The 25,670-nt window shown below is 37.4% G+C and overlaps 1 protein-coding gene across 1 annotated transcript in view; it reads right to left on the bottom strand.

Annotated features, from left to right (window-relative positions):
- Positions 1–25,444, bottom strand: part of LOC131431614 (zinc finger protein 177-like) — a 44,491-nt gene extending 19,047 nt beyond the window's left edge. The window contains exon 1 of the mRNA XM_058597435.1: positions 24,500–25,444. Within this exon, the coding sequence (XP_058453418.1) occupies positions 24,500–24,691 (192 nt within the window). The 5' untranslated portion in view covers positions 24,692–25,444. The remainder of the gene's footprint in view (positions 1–24,499) is intronic.
- Positions 25,445–25,670: the final 226 nt, after the last annotated feature.

Genomic DNA, 25,670 nt, shown 5'->3' with positions numbered 1-25,670 from the left:
CCGACAATGGTTTTAATACAACATTTATTTGGTTAGCATTACGCAATTCTATCATTTGTTCAATTATTTTGATACACCTTTAAGCACATGATTCAAAATGACGAATCACATCGATCAAGTACGCATGTGAAATCTCCGCGCGTTGCGCGCCAAACATTTTTTTAACAATCTGCAATTCGTTATGCGCCAAACACCAATCGATGATCTAGCAAGCATAGGAGACTATTTCAACGGGACTTTTCCCACTTTTCTGGTGAATTTTTCTAATTTTTTGATGTACGAACCCGGTGGAGTTAGAAACTGATCAAACAAAAAAAGAATCATGTAAATCCGTCAATCCGTTCTTACGTGATGCGATTACAAAGAATGATCACTGCATTTTTATATATAGATAGATAGGTTATATATAATTATTATTATCTATATTATTTATCAGTTAGGTGATCAAAAGCTTGAATGAAAGCTGCGAAGTAACGTAGCATATTTCCGAAAAATAAAATTAAAACACTTACTGAATGGTACCATCGAAAAATATAATTCCATGCGCAAACCAACTAACTCCGAACATGGCAAACACACATCCTTCCGATGGGTGCAATTACGACATCCCCGATATCGACACTTGCTTCACCCGCTTGCCGCCGTCCGGCTTAATGCATTCCTTCCACCAATTCGTCTCGCTGCGGGAAGTATCGAGCACATTAGCCCACCGAGGACCCACCACCATCATCGGAGCACAGCAAATCTAATCAAATGACACTCTGGCGGGACGACAGGTGATACGAGGGTGTGTGTGTGCGTGTGTTGTTTGTCGTTTGAGTGCACACGGAGGTTCCAAAGTAGTCTCACGTGACATGAACGAACAACACCTTGCTCTCGAGTGACGCGTGGGTCTACCCTCCACCCAACAGAACAGGGTCCCGGGAAGGTCGGAAAGACGACCGACAAGAACGCCAACAACAACAAAAACCGTGTGTCTCGCGATCAACACTGCCATTTCGTTGCATAACCGAAGTAGGTGATTAAGTTTTCGACTACATTTTCGAGATAATGTGTGACCACAAGGCGAACACAGACTTTTGCGAATTCCAGTCGGCCGCCGGCGGTCACCGGTATAATGATGATCTCCCAGGTTGATTTGACAAGTTGCCATTTTTGGCAGCGCCAGCAGAAATATTAATCAAAGCCTTACCGACCAAACAGCAGAGCAAAAAAAACAACACAAGACACAAACCTAGAGAGAAACAAATTTCCCTCTAGGGCTTTGATTGATTTTTAATTACACACTTTTCTTCTCTTGTGTGTTGCTCCACGATCCGGAGAGTTCGCAATCGCGATGCTACTGACTATTGATTAATGGTTTCAAATATTCAGCATTCGCCTATCCACCACCAATGGTACAAATTGATTCCGATCAATAATTACGTGATTGAAGCGAGAAACATTAAACCCTCCACGGTTTGACCCTCGTCAGCTGAAGCTCCGAAGACTCCGGGAAAGTTCCCACAGCATAAATTTTTCAATTTTATCTAACGACCAACGCTGCCGACCGAAACAAGGGAGAAAGAATCAAAAAGGGTCAGGTGCCTTACCGAGATCGGCTTACCGAGAGTCTGAAAGTGATCCTCGTAAATTTTTGGCTTAGATCCGAAAAAAAACAGATCGAGACAGAGATGAGAATGTAAAATCCCTCCAGCGCAAGCTGATATCTTACTTATTGACGTTGTCGCGCCGTCGTCATTGATCCTGCGGATCAAACCTGCACATGGGGCAAACAGCGTGAGAAGAAATTTAACCCGGTATGCTTCACCTGCCTGTCTGCTGCCAAGCCAAGCCAGGGCAAGAGCAGACGACGAAGAAATCGATCCATTAGGCACACAAGTGACACAACCGATGAAGACGACGACGGTTTCTGCCTCGTCCGGATCGGGAAATAATCCCCCTCTTAGCTCGGGTGAAAAGTGATCGGTTACAAAAATGTTCAAACATTTTTTTTTGTTTTTATTTTTTGCTTTCAGATTCGTTCAGAACTCAGAGCTTTTTCCCAATTATTGAATTTCGATTAATCGAAACCAAACCGAAGCCTGTATCTGATTGCACATTATTTAAAGCAATTCCACAAATCGACTTCTAAAAGTGGTAATTGACCGTGCCAGGGTTCTGCTTCTGCCAGGGTGCCATAATTAAACAATTACTTAATTATGCACAGCAAAACGGACCATCGGGAGAGGTATCGAACATAAAGGAACCAACCTCACGAGGTCGGTTGATTGCTGCGGTGGTTCGGTTCGAATACAACTTAATTTTGCTTTTTCGTGTGGATCGCGAAGTACATACGCGTTCGGTTGATTTGCATGGAAGTTCATGGCGTCATGCCGAAAGAGGGAATCTTCGTTCTTTTCTTTTGGGTGCGGAGGAACGCAGCTGAGTTTACCCGATCACGACCTTTACTCTGGTTTTTGCTCCCCGATTCGTCGTTTCTCATTCTACTCCCGTACGGTAGCCGAGAATGGTCGAACAGGCGAGCTAAGAGAATTGTTTTTAAAGGTTTGCCGGTTTTGATCCAGAAGCAGTGGCACAGTTCGTTTAGTGCCTTGTTATATGCATGAAACAATCCACAAAGTGGTAGATTGTCACTGTCTTCCGGTTGATACTATGGGAAAGTTATGGGAAATTCACTTTGCTACTTACAAAGAAAAAGTCAATTTTTCACAGTGAAAACTTTTTTATTCTTCAGTATAATCGCCATCTAGAGTCATCCGTCCCCCAACGTTTTGATGCCCTTTGAAAAATAAAATTGTCAAGTCCTTTAAAATAGGATTCCATTTCTGCAATGACCACAGCATTCGACGAAAATTTCTTTCCCTGGAGAAACCCTTCCAGATTTAGAAATAAAAAATAGTCGTTGGGGGCCAGTTCTGGGTAATATGGGGGATGGTGAACCAATCCGTACCGCATATCATTAAATTTCACATGAATGCATTGGTGCGTCTTTTTCCATAGCTTGATGAAAACTAGAACTCGTCTGACACGATCAGCTGTTATTCAAAAACTAGTGGAGAGATTGTCATGACATTTGGAATTTGGCCATCTAGAGGCACGTTCTCAACAAAAATATACACGATTCGAAACTATTCACGTCCTTTCTGTGAGAGGCTCGGGACTTTTTTTTATTATATAGGTTTTACTCTTGAGGTCATTCTTCTCTTCGGGTCAGAAAAACCTTCCGACCCTATTTGCGGAGTTGGGAATCGAACCCAGGTGGGCTGCTTGAAAGGCATCAACCCTCCCATCACGCTATACCCGTCCCCCTTCAGTCCGGGACTTTTGTAGATAAAAATAATACCATTTTTTGATAAAAAAAAAGTTGGCTATTCGAAATTTGGTTTTTGTAGGTTACTAAAGATTTTTGTGCGATAAAAGCACACATTTGTCACTATGAAACACTATGGGTCCACCTGTTTTATTCCACCAAATTAAGTCGGCTACTCAGGGGATTTTATCAAGCAGTGAAGCCTATTTAATGCGGAAAGTTGCTTCTAAATGTAATATTTCTTAACAATTTATCTGTGTTGTTTTCTCTATTAGCCCCCAAAAATTGAATAACGAAAGAATCGTTTCATAAATTGATTGAAAGGTAACCTAGATTATTTGCTGCTGTTTAACGAACAAACGATGATTATTTCGAAGCATTCAAGTATAAACAAATAAAGACTGTCCCAGAAAGTATGGACGCACTTTGATTTCGCTGTAAATAATTCACAAGTGTTAGATATTCAAATTTTTATCTATATACTGATAATATTAGACTACAACAACAGAATAATATTCTCTACATTTGGTACTTAGCCATTGTAGACTAGCTGGCGCACCTTCTTGCGAACGTTCCTCATTAAATTCCGTACAGACTTCTTGGTGACAAGTTTTGACACTTTTTTCCAATCTTTTTCGAACTGTTGAATGGTTTCGGCTGCCGAGACATGTTTCCTAGGATGTGCCTTCGTTAATGCCCAAAATTCCTCAATTGGTCGAAGTTGTGGGCAATTTGGTGGATTCATGTCTTTTGGGACGAAAGTGACATTTTTGGTAGTATACCATTCTACCGTTGATTTCGAGTAGTGGCAAGAAGCAAGATCTAGCCAGAAGACAACAGGATCCTTGTAGCTACGAATCATTGGGTAGAAGTCGTTTTTGTAAACATTACTTGAAACAGTGGTGATGAAGGGTTTCAAAATCTTACCGCAGCTAGAAATTGCTTGCCAGACCATAGCTTTCTTACCAGATTTTTCGATTTCAATCGACGTCTCGGACTATTTTAACACTAGCCCTTCTCGCATCGTATAATATTTTGGTCCCGGCAAGGATTTGTAATCGAGTTTCTCGTAGGTTTCATCGTCCATGATTATGCAGTTCAAATTTCCAGCAAGAATCGTATTGTACAGCTTCCGAACCCTCGGCCTGATCGATGCTTCTTGTTTCGGACTACATTTTGGTTGTTTCTGCTTCTTATAGGCTCGAAGATTCAAACGTTTTTTAGCACGAAAAACATTTGACTTCGAAGTGCCCACATTTTTGGCCACATCTCGAACTGAAACCTCCTTCTTTTGCTCGAACGCCTTCAGTATACGTTTATCCAACTGCTATTTATTTTGCGCTAAAGGCCGACGTTTCGAAGGAATATTCCGTCATCTTCAGGGCAAAACGACAACAAATATTTTTCGTCAAGTGAACTGAAACATTGAGAACGATCGAAAACATTTTATTTTCAATGGTTCAATCCACTTGATGAAAAATATTTGTTGTCGTTTTGTCCTGAAAATAAAGGGATATTTCTTCGAAACGTCGGCCTTAAAAATAAACGTTGGCTCTCGAAACGTCGGACGCAAAACAAATATTTTTTAAGGCAACACTTGAACAAAAAGCCATCTTCCAATAAATTATTATTAAGCAACGATTTGTCGGTGGTTCGCCGAGTTTAAACGTGGTCGTACCGACACAAATGACGCGGAACGCTCGGGTAGACCTGTGGAAGCCGTTACACCGGAAAATATGAGTGAAGTGACAAAAATTATAATGAAAGATCGTAAAGTGAAGCTCCGTGAGATTGTTGAGATGACACAGATATCATATGGAAATGTATTTACTATCCTTCATGAAAAATTGAGCATGAAAAAGGTATTTTCCAAGTGGGTGTCGCGATTGCTTTCGATGGAACAAAAACAGCAATGAACAAAACAATGAAAACAATGGCAAAATTGAACGAATTGGGCTTTGATCCGCTTCCCCACCCCCCATACTCACCAGATTTAGCCCCCAGTGACTACTGGCTCTTTGCTGATCTTAAAAAAATGCTCCAGGGAAAAAGATTTGGCTCAAATGAGGAGGTCATCGCTGAAACTGAAGCTTATTTTGAAGCGAAAGATAAATTTTTTTATAAACATGGTACTGAAAAATTGGAAAAACGTTGGAACCATTGTATTACCCTAAAAGGTGATTATGTTGATGAATAAAAAAAAAATTTGCAAAAAAATGTTGTTTCCATTGTTAGTCTCGGGACTTATTGATCCATGTGTTATGGCGGCGCCATTTTAGTTCCCTAAAATCAGCTCAAAAAGGCTGCCAAACAAGCGGTAGCTTTCTTGGATTTTATGTGATGTAGTCAAACTTATAAGCGAAAATATCAGAACTTTCTTGGCCACCCGGCCACATCGAGAGTCTTTTTGCACATTTGCGAGAGAGCATGGAGATAAATGGAATACGCACAGCGAGCCACGTGATTTTACGCGACCTACTGGCCTCAGCTCTTAAGTAGTTTTCATTACGGTTCGTCTTCTATTCGACAGTGCATCGGAATTCGAAACAAGCTGCAAGAGCAACTTAGCAGTTCATCTGATGAATCGCACATTAGGAGTAGAGTTTAAACATTATTCGAGCAGCAGCTTTCAAATAGCTTCAAATTACTGACGTACTGAAAGATACTGTCAAGAATGTCTGACATTTTTCACTGGATATCAACGCAACACTAATTCAGCAAAATTTATCGTTGAGTCTCTGCTGATAAAAACGGGAGATAAACTTTTAAACCTTGTGCAAAATGAGATACGTGATATCGGAACTTTTCTAAAATAACTACTGAGACAACATTTCTATTTTCTAATCAAACCTTGGAAATTTCAAAACATTACAACATCCTGTCACAATTCCAAAAAACCATCAAATAGGAAAACCGTATAAGAAAACCGAGCAGAATTCATCCCAAACACTGACTCGTCCGTCATCCGTCAATTGCGGAGCCCTTCAACCGTACCCGGCGCCTATAATTGCAGCCTGCTATGATTGATAACTTTCTGTCTTTCTAGATCGAAGCCGAACAGTGAGAACTCCGAAACCGAACAGCATTCGGAGGCACCTGCCCCCATAGAGATCGCACTAATTGATCACCTTTTGCGGGACTTTGCTTCCCGATTTGGGCAAGCAGAACTCAACGCGAACCGAATGCAACTTGATGCAAGGTTTTTTTTGTTTTGTTTAGTTTGATTCCCATTTCTAGCTTCACTCGAAAGCACTCAAAAGATCATCTCGAGTCAAGTTCAAAGTCGTCGTCTCTGTGTGAATCTGGACCGGATTGGACAATAGAAAACAACCCCGAAAGTGGGAAGGCACGAAACAGGAAAAGGTCTACTGCATCGAAATGATCTATTAATTGCCGGTGAGTGAAGTGGTGTTGTAACGTTTTATGGCATTTTATGATGAATTGTGTGAGAGAGTTTGGCTTTTTACGTTTTCGTGCTAAAAGGTCTTTGCACCTTTATCCTGAAACACTTTTGTTTTGAAAGGCAGGTAGAGAGAAATAAAAAGTATGAACCTAGCTTTTGGCAGATCTACTGATTTCCGATTGCGCTGGAAATTTGCTGCAGCCGGGGAATCGTCATCTTTGAGATGGACCGACTAGCGATTAACGAATATCGTCCATATCGCACGGTACGATCCTGTGGAAATTGTAAGTTCAAAAACCTACCCAACGCAGTTCGCCGAAGATTGATGATGATCGACTTCTGACCGATCATTGTTCCTAATTGATCATTACGAAGCTCCAAAATCAAAGTGTAAGTGATGGTTTGCGGAGCGATATTCTTTCCCTGTTCACCCTTTTATTTTGATTTTCAACCAAAACCAGAGGGAGAAAAAAAACCATCAGCCTTCCATCAAAAACGGCCGAAGGTAATAAATCAACCATTGAAGTCATTTGTTCGGATTGAACCAACAATTTGGAAGCTGCAGCGCACAGGTCGTTCACATTTTGGGTGCGCTAGGATTCCAACTAATCGGCACCTGGGGATCGAAAGCGTTGCTTCCAGAACTACGACCACGATGCCATATAGTTTAAGATCGGATTGCCGGATTGCTGACGAATAGTAAAGAAATAAATCAATAAAAGCCTATAATTGCTTCGTTATTTTTCTTTTTTTCTTCCAAGACGACCGATCAGCTATGGGGCCAGTGAAGTATGGATTGTTCCTAGAACCGGGATCACCGGACGCCGAAACAGCGCCGAGCTCTAGTGGGCTGGTAGTACGTATTATGGTCCCGCTAATGAGTTTCTAGTGGGGAAGAAATGCTAGAGAGCCCGGGTATTAGCCGGGATTAGCCCCCGCGAATTGCGCTGACTCATATTCGGTAACGAACGCTACCGCCGCGCCGTGGCCACCGTCAAGCCGCTACAATACCGGAGCAATACTGGTTGCCGGTTCCAAAATGCGACGCGACCGGTGACGGATCGGTCAAACCAAAACCGATTAGAAGCGAGCTACGCCGAAATAATCTCCAAAAGGGAAGCAGCGGAACTGGTCTTTCTGGAGCAGGTTTTTTTTCGTTTCTTTCGGGGGAAACGTGTGTGTGTGTGTTGTTTCGAAACTGATTGAATGGATGTGTCAATCAATCGCACCAGGCCGCTGTAAATCACGCTGCTGGCCGGTGCTGGGATCTGCGGTAATGCGGAAGGGGGTTCCCAGAATACCTGGGGGCTCACAAAGCTAATTTGACTTTTAAATTTCGATGGGAATCAATCGGTCCGGTGTGTGGACAAATGATATTCTGGGCGCTTGGGAATGTGATGGATGGCCGCTTTTGGGACCGAATGCGAGAAGTTGGAATTGATTTAGATACGACTTTTTTGGAGACTAGTTTCGGTCGAAACTAATTCTCTGTAATTCTGGTTTTCCTGATAACAATTTAATTTGTTTTCAAATTTTATAGTCTAGATTTCTAACTTAAAATCTCAATCCATAGGTATGCAAATCTACCACCCTCCTCTGGAGGTTCGAAGCAACGTACTCCGGCAGTTTAACGGAACTTCAACATCCGATCAAGTTCAAGTCCACCGGTCGGCTCGCACAATACTGCTAATTACTATGCTAATATCACCTTTCCGTTGCGGTAGCAGCCCTACCCCGTAATCGACTTGAATTGTACCAACCAACCACAACCCCCTTTTCCAGTCCGACCGTTCTTCAAGAGTCGTTTGATTTAATTGTTTTTAATTATGTGACGTTTTTTTTTTGCTCTTTGCCTTCTCTACCCACAATCATCCGTCAACCACCACCGGCAAAACAGTGGATGAAATGCACCGACCAAGTGCCGAGTGTTGCCAGTTGACATAATTAATGTTCCGTTCCGGTTTGTGAAAGTGCTCTCGAAAATCAGCAAATCGTGCGAAATCGATCGATCGATCGATCGACTTTAGTTGATAGAAATCGTAAAGGTTCAATGAACGCTTATCAGCTGATTTAGCTGAACCTCAAACACGTGCCCCGGACTAGTTAGCTCTTACTTAATTGCAGTGCGGTAACTCTTAACTAGTTACAGGAAACGGAGGGGAGGGGGGGAGCAAATTCACTCGAAGAAGAAATGGGAAGCTGTTATCCAATTGGCATCATAATTCCTGCCTTGCTTCCCAAAGTGGGAAAAACTTGCAATCGAGTGCATTTGTTGTTTTGTCTAACCTTTTGTGGTTTTACTGATACGAACGAACAGATGAGATGAGAGAAAGAAACCAGTGCGTCTTATGTTTTAATTGACGCCACTCGACAACGACGACGACAACTTCAACGACAGGTTCGTCGCCACACCTTCTCGCAGTCTCCGACGGAAAATTGAAAGTGCAATAGATTCACGTCGTCGCAGCTGGTTGTTTGCTTGGTGTTGTATTTGTTTTTAATTGATCCGCAAACTACGAGCAGATGGGTTGATACGGCCACGGCAACAGAACCACGCTCCAACCCGTCTAACAAAACGTTCATCGGCGGGTGCGAATGAACTGATGATCGTTAGGTTGATTGATTGCGGAACCGGTTCCAAATGCGGAGCCCATACCGGTCCTACCCGTCGGGGCTCTCCGCACCGGAGATGAGATTTGCGCTCCGTTTTCGGTACGCCTCGGTGTGATAAGGGCTGACTAGAGCTCTGGCAGGAAAATTGTGCGGTGGTTTGATTGAATTATTAGCGATTGGCTGTATCAGTAGCATGATGAGCTTAGGACTCTATTTCGAAGGTCTTTGAAGCGTAAAAAATGTTCGATTGCAAGACTGAATTGTTTTGGGGAAAAAAGTGTGGATCGGGTTTGCTTCCCGAATTGTAACTTTCTATTTCCAGTATGCCAGTTCTGAATTCTTAAACTGAATTCTATGAACCTGAATTCTGAACCTGAATTCTGAACCTGAATTCTGAACCTGAGTTCTGAACCTGAATTTTGAACCTCAACTCTGAACCTGAGTTCTGAACCTAAGCTCTGAAACGGAATTCTGAATCTGAATTCAGAACCTGAATTCTGAACCTGAATTCTGAACCTGAGTTCTGAACCCGAATTCTGAAAATCAATTCTGAAACTGAGTTTAGAAATTCAATTCTGAAACTGAATTTAGGAATTAAATCCTGAAATAAATAAAGGTTCAGATGTCAGTTTCGAAATATTATGCAATTTATGAATTCTGAACCTGAATTCGGAACCTGAATACTGAACCTGAGTTCTGAACCCGAATTCAGAAAATGAATTCTGAAACTGAATTTAGAAATTCAATTCTGAAACGGAATTAAGGAATTAAAGTGAAAATCAATTCTGAAACTGAATTTAGAAATTCAATTCTGAAACTGAATTTAGGAATTAAATTCTGAATTAAATAATGGTTCAGATGTCAGTTCCGAAATATTATGCAAGTTCTGAATTATGAACCCGAATTCTGAACCTGAATTCTGATCCTGAGTTCTGAACCTGAGTTCTGAACCCGCATTCCGAAAATGAATTCTGAAACTGAATTTAGAAATTCAATTCTGAAACGGAATTTAGGAATTAAATTCTGAATTAAATAATGGTTCAGATGTCAGTTCCAAAATATTATGCAAGTTCTAAATTATGAACCTGAATTCTGAACCTGAATTCAGAATCTGAATTCAGAATCTGAATTCTGAACCTGAATTCGGAACCTGAATACTGAACCTGAGTTCTGAACCCGAATTCAGAAAATGAATTCTGAAACTGAATTTAGAAATTCAATTCTGAAACGGAATTTAGGAATTTAAGTGAAAATCAATTCTGAAACTGAATTTAGAAATTCAATTCTGAAACGGAATTTAGAAATTAAATTCTGAATTAAATAAGGGTTCAGATGTCAGTTCCACAATATTATGCAAGTTCTAAATTATGAACCTGAATTCTGAACCTGAATTCAGAATCTGAATTCTGAAACTGAATTTAGAAATTCAATTCTGAAACGGAATTTAGGAATTAAATTCTGAATTAAATAATGGTTCAGATGTCAGTTCCAAAATATTATGCAAGTTCTAAATTATGAACCTGAATTCTGAACCTGAATTCAGAATCTGAATTCAGAATCTGAATTCTGAACCTGAATTCGGAACCTGAATACTGAACCTGAGTTCTGAACCCGAATTCAGAAAACGAATTCTGAAACTGAATTTAGAAATTCAATTCTGAAACGGAATTTAGGAATTAAAGTGAAAATCAATTCTGAAACTGAATTTAGAAATTCAGTTCTGAAACGGAATTTAGAAATTAAATTCTGAATTAAATAAGGGTTCAGATGTCAGTTCCACAATATTATGCAAGTTCTAAATTATGAACCTGAATTCAGAATCTGAATTCAGAATCTGAATTCTGAACCTGAATTCGGAACCTGAATACTGAACCTGAGTTCTGAACCCGAATTCAGAAAATGAATTCTGAAACTGAATTTAGAAATTCAATTCTGAAACGGAATTTAGGAATTGAAGTGAAAATCCATTCTGAAACTGAATTTAGAAATTCAATTCTGAAACGGAATTTAGGAATTAAATTCTGAATTAAATAATGGTTCAGATGTCAGTTCCGAAATATTATGCAAGCTCTGAATTATGAACCTGAATTCTGAACCTGAATTCGGAACCTGAATACTGAACCCGAATTCTGAAACTGAATTTAGAAATTCAATTCTGAAACTGGATTTAGGAATTAAATTCTGAATTAAATAATGGTTCAGATGTCAGTTTCAAAATATTATGAAAGTTCTGAATTACGAACCTGAATTCTGAACATGAATTCAGAATCTGAATTCTGAACCTGAATTCGAAACCTGAATACTGAACCTGAATTCTGAAAATCAATTCTGAAACTGAATTTAGATATTCCAGTCTGAAACTAAATTTAGGAATCAAATTCTGAATAACATAATGGTCCAGATCTCAGTTCCAAAATATTATGCAAGTTCTGAATTATGAACCTGAATTCTGAACCTAAATTCTGAATCTGAATTCAGAACCTGAATTCTGAACCTGTGTTCTGAACCCGAATTCTGAAAATGAATTTTGAAACTGAATTTAGAAATTCAATTCTGAAACTGAAATTAGGAATCAAATTCTGAATAAAATAATGGTCCAGATCTCAGTTCCAAAATATTATGCAAGTTCTAAATTATGAACCTGAATTCTGAACCTGAATTCAGAATCTGAATTCTGAAACTGAATTTAGAAATTCAATTCTGAAACGGAATTTAGGAATTAAATTCTGAATTAAATAATGGTTCAGATGTCAGTTCCAAAATATTATGCAAGTTCTAAATTATGAACCTGAATTCTGAACCTGAATTCAGAATCTGAATTCAGAATTTGAATTCTGAACCTGAATTCGGAACCTGAATACTGAACCTGAGTTCTGAACCCGAATTCAGAAAATGAATTCTGAAACTGAATTTAGAAATTCAATTCTGAAACGGAATTTAGGAATTGAAGTGAAAATCCATTCTGAAACTGAATTTAGAAATTCAATTCTGAAACGGAATTTAGGAATTAAATTCTGAATTAAATAATGGTTCAGATGTCAGTTTCAAAACATTATGAAAGTTCTGAATTACGAACCTGAATTCTGAACATGAATTCAGAATCTGAATTCTGAACCTGAATTCGAAACCTGAATACTGAACCTGAATTCTGAAAATCAATTCTGAAACTGAATTTAGATATTCCAGTCTGAAACTGAATTTAGGGATCAAATTCTGAATAAAATAATGGTCCAGATCTCAGTTCCAAAATATTATGCAAGTTCTGAATTATGAACCTGAATTCTGAACCTAAATTCTGAATCTGAATTCTGAACCTGAGTTCTGAACCTAAGCTCTGAACCGGAATTCTGAATCTGAATTCAGAACCTGAATTCTGAACCTGTGTTCTGAACCCGAATTCTGAAAATGAATTTTGAAACTGAATTTAGAAATTCAAGTCTGAAACTGAATTTAGGAATCAAATTCTGAATTAAATAATGGTTCAGATCTCAGTTCCAAAATATTATGCAAGTTCTGAATTATGAACCTGAATTCTAAACCTGAATTCAGAATCTGAATTCAGAATCTGAATTCTGAACCTGAATTCGGAACCTGAATACTGAACCTGAGTTCTGAACCCGAATTCAGAAAATGAATTCTGAAACTGAATTTAGAAATTCAATTCTGAAACGGAATTTAGGAATTGAAGTGAAAATCCATTCTGAAACTGAATTTAGAAATTCAATTCTGAAACGGAATTTAGGAATTAAATTCTGAATTAAATAATGGTTCAGATGTCAGTTTCAAAACATTATGAAAGTTCTGAATTACGAACCTGAATTCTGAACATGAATTCAGAATCTGAATTCTGAACCTGAATTCGAAACCTGAATACTGAACCTGAATACTGAACCTGAATTCTGAAAATCAATTCTGAAACTGAATTTAGATATTCCAGTCTGAAACTGAATTTAGGGATCAAATACTGAATAAAATAATGGTCCAGATCTCAGTTCCAAAATATTATGCAAGTTCTGAATTATGAACCTGAATTCTGAACCTAAATTCTGAATCTGAATTCTGAACCTGAGTTCTGAACCTAAGCTCTGAACCGGAATTCTGAATCTGAATTCAGAACCTGAATTCTGAACCTGTGTTCTGAACCCGAATTCTGAAAATGAATTTTGAAACTGAATTTAGATATTCCAGTCTGAAACTGAATTTAGGAATCAAATTCTGAATAAAATAATGGTCCAGATCTCAGTTTCGAAATATTAGGCAAGTTCTGAATTCTGAACCTGAATTCACAATTTGAATTTGAATACTGAACCTGAATTCTGAACCTTTACTCTGACCCTGAATTCTGAACCTGAATTCTGAACCCGAATTTTGAACTGAATTTTGGAATTAAATTCTGAATTAAATAATGGTTCAGATGTCAGTTCCGAAATATTATGCAAGTTCTGAATTCTGAACCTTAGCTCTGAATCTGAATTCTGAACCTGAGTTCTGAACCCGCATTCTGAAAATGAATTCTGAAACTGAATTTAGAAATTCAATTCCGAACCTGAATTTAGGAATTAAATTCTGTATTAAATAATGGTTCAGATGTCTTTTCTAAAGTACTGGTTCGGAGCTCGGATGTAAAATTTTGTTTCAGAATCCATATCCGAAATTTATATTTTGAATTTTGTTCCAGAATTCTAAGTTTGAATTCCTGAATCCGAATTCTAGATACGAATTCCGAACCTAAATTATGGCACTACATTCAGTTCCAAAGTCTAGTTAAAACAATCTAGTTCCAGAATCTAGAATTGGGACTCAGTTCCAGAGTCTTAGTTTTAACTTTTGAACCTATATTCTGAAACCTGAAACCTGAAATTAAATTCTAAATTTTAGATGAAGTTCATCAGTCAGGTGGATCAGTACCCAGGTCTTGAATTCAGTTTCAAAATTCAGTTCTAGAATTCAGTTCCACAATCCCATCCGAAGGAGGCTTTTCATCTCACAGAAGGTCTATTTTCGCTATTGCTGGTTGAAGGTTCTAAACACGACTTCCATTTCCGTCTAACGCACAAGAAAAAAACGATCGATTTCGGTCTTGGTTTACCATTTATACTCGTCCATCTGAACATCGGAACTGAGACTAGCTCAAAACCTTCGTCCAAGTGCAAAAAATACAAGTAAAAATTTGAGAAATCTATTATCTCATACTGTTGAAAATTTAACCATAAACTGCTGATCATCATTCCGATGGCATGGAGAAAGAAATATGCTGTTACGTTTGGTACAGTTCGAGATATTCACGATGAAGTTCTACCCATTCTTTCACAAGACGAATTTTGAAAAGGAGCCCCATAATAAAGTAAGAAGTATTCACGTCAAAACAATCAAATGTGTGTGGTGGAATCAAAACAGATTATCAAACCCAACGAAACAGTTAGTACTACCACCAACAAATGTACCAACACAAAGGACTCCAAAGTCTGGCAAAGTCACTCTGTATCTAGCCAACGCTCCGACACATTCAGCCAAAGTGGTCAAACGAACTATTTCTAGGCTTGTTTGTGAACTCGACACCCCCCCACCAAATTCACCAGGTCTAGCGCCTTCTGATTATCATCTTTTTTTTCATCATCAAAGGGACACGCACCCCGGGAAGAATTGATTTGCTAACCAATAACAAATTTTATTATTAAAGCCAAACATCTCAATGGAAGTATTTAACATTATTTAGTTTTGAAATAAGAGTTAAAATATCAAAAATCATAACAAAGTCTGCATGAGGAAATAGCAACAAAATATAAAATTCTGGCATTGTAATATCAAAGCAAGAACAAAATATTTAAAGAAGACCAATTTTTCAGTTATTTGGTATCCTAGCACTCAGAATTGAATTATATTATAAGCATTCGCCTTATCTAATGTTGATGTAGTTTATTCAATAGTGTTTTATTGGAAGATAGAGCCCATTTCAATTCAACCTAATGAAATTGGAATAACTCATCAATAACGAAATAAGATATAAAAACTGATTTTGATGCTAAACATATATTGTACAGTTTCTTGATTCCTTCGATATCCAGAAAATTTCAAGTATCGCTATTACAGCATAGGAACATCAAGACCAGAAAAATTTGTTATTATTTCGAACTTTGTTTGCTATTTACATCTACATTTACTCATCTACTGGCTGAGCAATACTGATGTACGTAAAAGGCTCGATGAATGTCAGTGAGAGGTTAAGATTTATTGTGAGTTGATATCAATCAGCTACCAAAGAGATGGACAATTTATTTCTTAAATACTCGAATTTTATATTTTTTTGAGAAATAAAAGAAACTTTACACATGCCCATCTGGTATATAGTTAAAGTATTCCCTTATTTTTTGTAGATAAAATGTTGAAGGCGACTCAACATAATTTAACTTTTATCAGTACCCAATGAGCAGCAAGACCGAGAAAGACTGCTGAATGACATAGCAGAAATGAAAATTTGCACAAAAAAATACCACAGATACGAGACATGAACCGCAAATATTTTCTATCATCTATTCAATGGAGCCTCTGCACGTATTCAACTTTGTACTGTCGCTGTTTTATGTGCTACATCTAGCTCCGATGCGTTTTTTTTCTTCTTCTTTTTGAAAGTCGTTCAAACTCGACTAATCAATATTTAATATTTATATTCAATATTCCGAGAATTCAAGCCTCAAAATATTACACATTTTGAGGGACACCACGAAATTAACGTGCAGCCTTTTAGCATGTTTCATTATTTACACGAGCGAAATCTTGAAAAAAGGATTTCCATTGAAAAAATAAGTTAAATTTTTTGAAAACTGTTTAAATATACATAGTTCGAAATAATCTTGTGATTTTAAGATGCACATAAATGGAGCGTCGTATTTCACACAAATTTATAGTCAAGAACACATGTAAAATGGAATCTTGAATTCGAATGAAATAAAAAACAAAAGCTTGATAGCAGCAGCGCGACTTGAACCGAGAAACATTAGAACAGAAGCACGTCGGTTACTCAACTGAACCACAGAGCTCATATCTGTTCATTGAATAATTGATACATTTAAAACCATAAAGCGGCGCTTGGTAGATGAGTGCAAATTACATTCGGAGCGTGTAAAATTATGTGCGAGTGGAATATTACGTCATTTGAAAAATTAACTACCTAATTGTTTCGTTTGTCACCTGTAAAATTCATAATTTTTTCTGTGTACTTATTATTCCCATCATCATAAGAACGTAAGCAAAAAAAACACTCTGAAAATATTTTGCATCATTTTATGAATACAACTGTTGGTCTGTCATCACGTTTCGAATGCTCGTAGGAAAGCAGTAGTACACACTTAGAAAAATTCGTGTAGGTTTACGTCTTTATAGATGCACATAAAAGGAGCGCCGTAATCCACTTGAATTTAAAATTCAAAGCATGTATTGATAAATCATATCCTTAACTTCACAGATAATTTAGTTGAAGTTTACATTGGTACAGGCACAGAAGTTATTTTTACATGTTGATAGATGTAATAATAGATGTCACTGAAAACATTACGGCATGCTTGAATTTACGTCAAGCGTAAGTATCTTTTTTTTTGAAAGTGTACTTTTCAGAATATCGAAAGGATTTGTTGCATGATTTCGATAACGGAAGCAAGCTTTGCCGTGCATGCTTTTCGTTACAATAACTGAAAATTTGAAACTAAGATCGAAACTAGTTTCTAATGACGTTTTCGCTTGAGAAAACTGAAACTAATCCAAGGTACACAAATAAAAATATTTTGTGAATTTACATTTATTTTCATGCACATTTTTGGAGCAGGTAATTAAATGGAAAGTTACATTACAAAACTAAGCCATTTGTCAATATACAACCTTGTTCAATGAAAAAGTAAATGCATTTCAATGTAATTTTACATCAATCATAGTTTTAAATCGGATTTTCGTTTCAACTGATGTCTGTTTAATAGTACTATTGGTTTACATGTCGTGTAAGTTTCATCTTTTCTTTCTGTGTAGTTTCATCAAACAAACACTTTTCATGAAACTGTGTTGATTTCGCACTTAGCAACGAGGGTTCGAGCAAACCAGATATAAAAAAACCAGGTTCGAAACTGACTCGATTTTCAGTTCAAAACTGGCTTCAAACAAACGGTTTGACAGCAGTTAGAGTGGAAACTGGGTTAGGTTTGGCATCAAGCGAAAACGACATAACAAACAAGCTCACTTCAATTGGACTGTATAGATTGGATTGGGATCGGCTTCAAACGAAAACAACGTTGGTTTATTGAACCGAAGCAATCGCCGAAATCGTAGCAACCGTTGACGGGAACGGACGCGATTGATTTAAAATTTGTACTCCAAGAACACGAAAAAGAAGTCATTCAGAGGCTAAGGGCATATTCAGTAGTGTTCTAGTTCTAGATGCACAATTTATGCCAGTTACAAAATTTAAATCTGAATTTTATAACACGAAAAACTGGCAGCCCCAGCAGTGTTTTACTCGTGTTTCAAATATACAAAAAATAGAACGGCATCGTAGACCAGTTTTAAATTTGACAGAAGAACTGGTCGAATAAATAAAACTAGAACGGCTTGCTGGGGACACGTTTGTTCCAGTTTCAGCTCTATTATATGTAGATCTTCCATATAGAACTTCTAGCTGCTGAATTCGCTCTAAAAAAAGTAATTTATACGACCTATTTATCGCACATCTGTTGTTTCTTTACTTAACATTTTTGTCTAACAAAAGCCGAAAATCGTTGGTCAACAATCAACAATCTGACACATTAGGGCATGTTCACGAGTGTTCCAGTTCTACATGCATATGTTATGTCAGTTTTAAAATTTAAAACTGGAAATTATAACAAGAAAACTGGCAGCCCCAGCAGCATTTCACTTTTCATATATATAAATAGAAAAATATAAAACGACAGCGCATACCAGTTTTAAATTTGACAATTGACATTTGTTTAAGTTTCAGTACTATTAAAAATCTCCCATATAAAACTTCCATCTGCTGAATTTGCTTTTATAGTAGTTTTCAACCAACTTCAAAATATCGTTAAAAGGGTAATTTTAAACTGTAGTAACAAATTTTTAATCTTCCTATGAATAAAACTCAGGGTATTTTTTAAACAGAGAGTCTCGAACATATGACAACCGATTCGGTAGACAAACGCCTTACGCTGAACCGACGAACAAGACCAAGTTGAAAACACATAACATAAATCACACGTCTAACTTTTGGTTCAAAAGAAAATAATTGTATTTTGATGAAGTGGAATTGAATGGAATTTTTTTCTCTTAAGGGACGGACAGGGTCTAACACTTTTGAAAATTCATTCATTATTTTATTATAGTAAAACATTTCAAGAGTATTCTGTGAAATTTTCAAGCCTATTGGAACGAAACTCTGGAAGTTATGGACCTTAATCTATGGCTATCTCATTGTGCGAAGAAGCAAGAGCTGGGCGCTCAGGCCCAAGATTTATACTTCGATTGACTTCAAAACTTGACAAAACATTCTTGAAATGTTTCGTTATAATCAATTATAAAAGAAAAAATATGATTTTTTGAAAGTCGAATGATGCTTTTTATCATGCAAAATATTTGAATTTATTTTGTTAAACGAAAATTTGCAAAAATGATGATTTTTTCATTGTCACGAAATTTGTTTGTATAAGCGATATCCAAAATAAATCTCTTATTTAAAAAAGCTTTCTCAATGCTAAATTTTCGCTTGTTAATACCTTTATGGTTCAAGTATCAAATTTTGACTCGTAACTGAACACCCAACTTAAATCTTAATAATTTAAATTTACCCATATTGCAATACACACTTAAAAAAATCCCTGTGATTCCACATCTTATTAGACGCACATAAATGGAGCGTCGTAGCTCACGCATATTTACGTGGAAGAACATTTAATATTGTGTCTAAAACTCCATGACATAAATACGTTGAAATAAAAACAAAGAATACTGATAGCAACCGCCGCGACTTGAACCGAGAATCATTGGATCGCAAGTACGTCTGTTAATCGACTGAGCCACAGAAGCATACATCTGCTTGGTTGGTAAACGGTGCATTTAAATTCATACAGTCGCACTTGTTAGCAGAATGCAAGTTACAGTCGAAACCAGTAAAATTCAAGCTAATCTATCTTTATGAATTACATCGTATGAGGAATTAAGTCACCTGTATTATTCAAAATTTTTTGGAGTGTGAATAATATATTTAAAAAAAAATTAGGTGTCAAGGTTTAACGTTTCGTCTTAGACTCATCAGTGCATAGCAGTTTATGTTGAACTGTAAATGTAATGTCTAAACTGACGTCTCGGACGAAACAAGTTTCGGCTTGCTAGCCGTACAGATTGTAATTTGGAGAAGGAAAAATTGTTAATTTTTTACCCCCAAATATCACTTGAAAACGTATTCGACCAACTCGTGTTGCTTTCAATTCCGATATGGCTTTACAGTAAATTAGATTCCCGATAAGCCATCTCTGTACTCGCTTTTGCCCTGAAGATTAAGTACAAAGCTTCGAAGCGCTTTGCCGTCAATGTAAAATAAATGTTCTGACGAGAAAACAAAGACAATAAGCCAACGCTTATCTTGAATAAATAATCAAATAGCAATTGACTTTTATTTTTTATCAATCGGTGTCTTGTCATGTCTTCACACCATTTTCCTGACTGACACTTAATTAGATGTAAAATAAATCGAAATATAAATATTAATTTTCTTTGCCGAAATGGTTATGATCAACAAACTCCATTATATTATATTTTCATAAATATCACAAAAGTCATGTGCAAAACCCCCGAATGAATAGAAAGTGAATGACCATAACAGATATAATCATGAAATATAAAAACACATGCTTAATACTTTAACCGAGGATTAGAACAATTTCGATTTTCAAAATTGACTAATTAAAAATGCCTCAAACAAAATGAATCAGCGTTCAACATTCTTTTAGTAACGCAAAAATTTGTAATTCGAGCATAGATCTATTGTGAACAGTACTTCATTAATGTCGTCTCCAGAAAGTTTTAAAGGTACAAGTATAGCGCGATGAGTTAGTCAATGACTTCTCCGCAGCCAGTAAAGTCGTTAATTTGAATATTTTTTGTAGATTTAATATGAAAGAAAGTATCATTTTTATACTACTATACCAACTGAAACGATTTGCTTGGACTCTGATTAGCGCCAGGAAAAACAATAGGTCTTCATCCCTGGATCAGTCAGACATCTACTGGTTATATTGTGTTTAGATATGCAATGCGAGCACAGAGTTTGATTGAATCTACTCAAACTAAGTTCGCGATTAAAAATTAAATGGTTAGTTCCGCAAGCGAATTGATATTGAAGAGAAAAGTAATTAATATGCTGAATACGTAAAATATGTGAAATACGAAGGAAGAATGGCGCAGACACGTGAATCATGAGCTGTGGCAAGTAAACAAACATGCGGACATTGAAAAGCTTATAAAACACGGCAGACTACAGTTGGTTGGACATGTAGCAAGTATGCCGGAAGAGGGAATAACCTATGTGATGCTCAGCAGAGAACATGCAAGAGGTCATCAGAAAGGATATTGGTACTCTCTCAAAATCGTTCGCTTCTTCGGGCAAGAAAAAAAGTTTTTTAAACTGAAAATATTATGAAAGTTTCACTTCAGTATAGTAAATTTTTCGTTTGCTTAGCGGCTTAAGGGCTGAGGCCAGTGTGTTTTTAGAGGGCTATTTCCACGCTTCAAATCTGATTTTCTCAGAAACGGTGAACGTGAATATAAAAAAAACCCAACTGACAATCTCTTAGAAAATTAGTTTAGATTATTCTGTGAAAATTTCAGAATGATTCATTGACTTTAGCGGTCGGGAAAGTCTTTTTTTCTGAAGGAACAATTCCATAGCTGAAAACTCCGTCTTTCAACTTGTTCATTGAATATCTCCCCCTCAAAAGCATGGATCAAAAATCTATCTTGACAATGTCTAGATAATTTAATTTAGATGCGATTAGTGCATAAAACATAGGTGTTATCGCGATAAAAATGAAGTGAATGTTATTTTTGTGATGGTAAACCGATTTCTATGGCAGCGCCATTGTTATCTGCTCCAGTTTCCTGGTAACGTAACAAAACATGAGAGAGAAATAAAATCGGCTCAGTAAGGCTGCCAAACAAGCAGTAGCTTTATTGGATTTTATATAATGCAATCAAACTTGTAACCGAAAATATCAAAACTTTCTTGACCACCCGACCACATCGAAAGTCAGTTTGAACATTTGCGAGAGAGCATGGAGAGAAATGTAATACGCATAGCGAGCCACGTGGTTTTACGCGACCTACTGGCCTCAGCCCAGCTCGATTTCAATTGCTAAAGCACTGATGAGCCGAAGGCGAAACGTGAATAAAATGAAAACAAACACTAACTAATGTTTATTAAAAGATGAGTTCATTGGTAATTTGTGGTTTTAAAGATTTGTATTTGAACATTTGCTTAACATTTCACGGGTTTACTACTACTTTTTTTTTTAAATAACTATTTATTGGAATATGAGTTAAAATTAAATTATTAAGATTTAAATTGGGTGTTCAGCCACAAGTGGTGACTTTTCAGCCCTATTATATGTATGATTTGGTTATTACCATGAGGACATTATTTGCTTCCGCAATTCTGAGATTTTTGTGTAGGGAAAATTCTAAACCTACTTGTATTGTGTAATGGGGAAAAGGAACTTATATACTAACTTACTAACTAATACAGAGAGCGAATCGATTCAATTGAAGATTGCATCGATTTTTGTCGGAATTTGCTTATAATATTATGTGACATTACATCTAATGGTTCTATATTTGTGAGTCTGTGTAACTCATTTGTACTAAACCAGGGAGGACGCTTTAAGATCATTTTTAGAATTTTATTCTGAATCCTTTGAAGCGTTTTCTTCCTGGTGGAACAACAACTTGACCAAATTAGTACTGCATAAAGCATGGCTGGTCTGAAAATTTGTTTATAAATTAACAATTTGTTTTTTAGACAGACAGAGAATTTCTGTTTATAAGAGGATATAAACATTTGTTATATTTATTACACTTTACCTGGATTTCTTCAATGTGATCCTTGAAAGTGAGTTTTTTGTCATACGATAAACCTAAGTATTTAGCTTGATCAGACCATGTCAATTCCAAGCCATTCAATTTGAGAATGTGATTATTATTTGGTTTAGGAAAAGAAGCTCTTGGCTTATGAGAAAAGATAATTAATTGCGTTTTTGCTGCATTTGGTTTAATTTTCCATTTTGACAGATAATCACTGAAAATATTTAAACTTGGGTTTACTACTACTTCATTTTCACAATAAGACGACTACTTTATGAAAAATATTTGCAGTCGTTTTGCTCTCAAGATGAAGAGAAAAAAAAACCTTGAAACGTGGGCCGTTTTTTTTTTGTTTTGATTATAAAGGTTAATATCTCAAAATCGTTCGCTTCTTCGGGCAAGAAAAATTTTTTTTTCAAACAACAAATAATTAAGAAAAGCGAAGGAATCGAAACAAATAGTCAATGAAAGCCTGTACTTTTCATTATTGGATTGAGGATTCAAAGTACAAGGCGCTGGCCGTTCCACGTGTGAAAAGGATTTTTAGTATCAATAGGATTGAAACATTATCCATGCAATTTTCCTGCACATTGCAAAAATATGAAAGACCGCAATTTCGCATGTACCAATTGAAAAGGACCCCTCGATGAACTCGGTTCGCTGTCAGTTACAGTTTGATAATCATTTGAAGCAAAACAACAAGCGTCCGGTTGCTAACATGCATCGTAACTATGACAATGTTTGTTTATGTTTATGGAAAAATATCAAGTTACAGTATGAACGATATTGAGCAATTTGGCTGCATATCCAGTGATTCTTGAAATAAGAGAGTAAAAATTACTTACAGTTCAGTTAGTCTCTTTTTGTCTCATCTCACGAAGCAAAATCAAAGTCAAAATAAGCAACGAATCATTTGGTCAATCGTTTGCTTGCTTTCTAACTTGTATTGTTTCCAAGGTATTTAGTCGGAACTAGTCGACGCCTACTAACAACGGTTCAATAAAATTACACTATTGCTGAGCCAACTGGTTCATGATTACTGACCCAACGTATGAGACATTGCAATCTTGAGTTTATCTTTGGTTGAAACAAAAGACTATCTACTATTGCTACCCTTTCATGAACCAAAGATGTAGTCCCGCGTCAACAATTTTTACGCAAGTAGCTTCATTTGTTTTGTTTGTTTATATCGTTTATTTACCCCCGGTTTAGCTTCATTTATTTTTCAACAGTATTTGCTCAACTCAAGCGTTTGTTTCAATAGCATGTTTTTTCCAACACGAACGAAGTTTTTGAAAACAATATTGAATTTTGTAGAATTTTTCTTGCATCATTGCACAATATTTTAAGTTGAATTGACAATAAAATTCATATTTCAAAACCTTTTAATTTTAATCCGTCAATAAGAAGCTTATTTTGACAATTAAAAGCATAATTTTTTTCTAATTACACTTTCCACTGTGTTTCAACTATTTTTCAAAAACGGTTTAAAACTCTTCGACTAACAAAATAGTGATCATAAATCAATGCGATTACTACTTGATGGATGTTTTTTGTTATTCCCGGAACTCTCTCTCTCTCTCTCGTCACGAATCCCAGAAACAAAACCCTTCAATCTGATTGACCAATACGAGAAAAATTCTCGCCGCCATGAAGAAGTTTCTGACAGTGCTCATTACTGCTGCAGAGCGTAATTGACACACCCAAAACCAAGGCAAAAAGTACCCAGGAAACCCGAAGCTTCCACAATAAATGATCTAGAACAACCGACCAAGACGAGCTTTCCCACGGATACGGAAGGCTGCCCACTGCAAGCCCACGTTAAAGGGGGCAAAATTTTCTTTTACACTCGGATGACTTTCCTTGTAATGTAAGAAAGTGCCGAAAGCAAAATGAGATCTCGCTCCCACGTTGCTCACGAGACCGTTGTACCAATCAACTTCAACCCTTTGAATAATGTATGAAATTTGAGCTCCCTTCTTCGGATCGATCCGACTTGAATTTATTGTATGTTTTTTTTTTTCGAAAAAGGAAAAACGCACTGATTGCAAATTGATACTCACGTCGTCTTCGTCCACGTAGCTGTACACGTCCAGATTGTCTATCCGGACCGTACCCTGGAAGGGATAGCACAGTCGACCCTGCGGAATTGCCGAATTGGACCACACGGTGGCCGTTTGCTCCCGGGAGTTGCGCGCACCGACTCCCGTCACGGCCAGGGCAAACTCCTGCGGAATTAGTACGCAAGTTTCCATTGCTCGTTCACACTCGCTAATCACTGATCATAACCCTACGGTGAAGTCCGATTTGTTTGCCTTTGTGGAACTTCGTTCTTCGTTTGAAAATTCACAAATTTCACTCACAAACAAGTTTCAATCTCCCATCAGCTCCAAAACAGCAAAGTTTTTCGCGGTGTGAATGATCTTTGATCAGAACCATAAATTTTCTACCTATTTCTTCGCTTTCGACAGGTAAAGCCGGAAACTTTTAACGTTCAGGTACCGGAAGGATATGATATGATATTGCACGGTTGTTCTTCACCAATACCGACGGTAGACAACAAAACAACCAAGTCCTGAAGCAAGCCGCGATCAACACAACACTTGTAGCGCTACCGCGGCGTCAACGATCAATAACAAAACAGCACAGAAGACAAACACACAAACCGGTCAAGACGAGAAAAGCAAAGCAAAGTCCCTTAGAAAGCCCTTTGGGGTGGGGAAAACACACTCAACGCGGAAAGCCCAGTTAGAAAACCAACCCGCTGGTTCGACGTTTGCACAAACACTGTTCACTGGAGATCACCGCGATCTAACCGTGACCTTCTTGGACCAGACCCGCATGCGGTGATCGATACAGTTTCAGTTGTTGTTTTCCGATGATTCTCTCCGCGAGAGCATAAAGCTCGCCCTAACTGAAAACGGCTACCACCACACTGGCAGTCCCAGTCCCAGAAACCTGTCCCGCTGAAGCCGACGAACTGTAACCAACGACGACGACGACGCAAGGGAGAGAAAGAGCAGAGCAACCCGAACCTTAACCTGTTGCGTACTACCCGCGCGTAAGGTGCTTCATACGCGATCTCTTCCATTCCACACCTTTCCAAATCGACCAACACAACCGCATCGAAACTCCCTGCCGTCGTTGTTGATCACTATGAGCCTCGGAAACCACTCTGCGGTAAGGTACCTTCTTCTTTCTATCGTTCCTATCATTCCTTCATCACCCGGTTTG

This window comes from Malaya genurostris, chromosome 2 (genome assembly GCF_030247185.1).
Source record: "Malaya genurostris strain Urasoe2022 chromosome 2, Malgen_1.1, whole genome shotgun sequence".
Taxonomy (NCBI): domain Eukaryota; kingdom Metazoa; phylum Arthropoda; class Insecta; order Diptera; family Culicidae; genus Malaya; species Malaya genurostris.
Note: the sequence above shows the minus strand (reverse complement) of the source record. Positions and strands in the feature narration are given on the sequence as shown.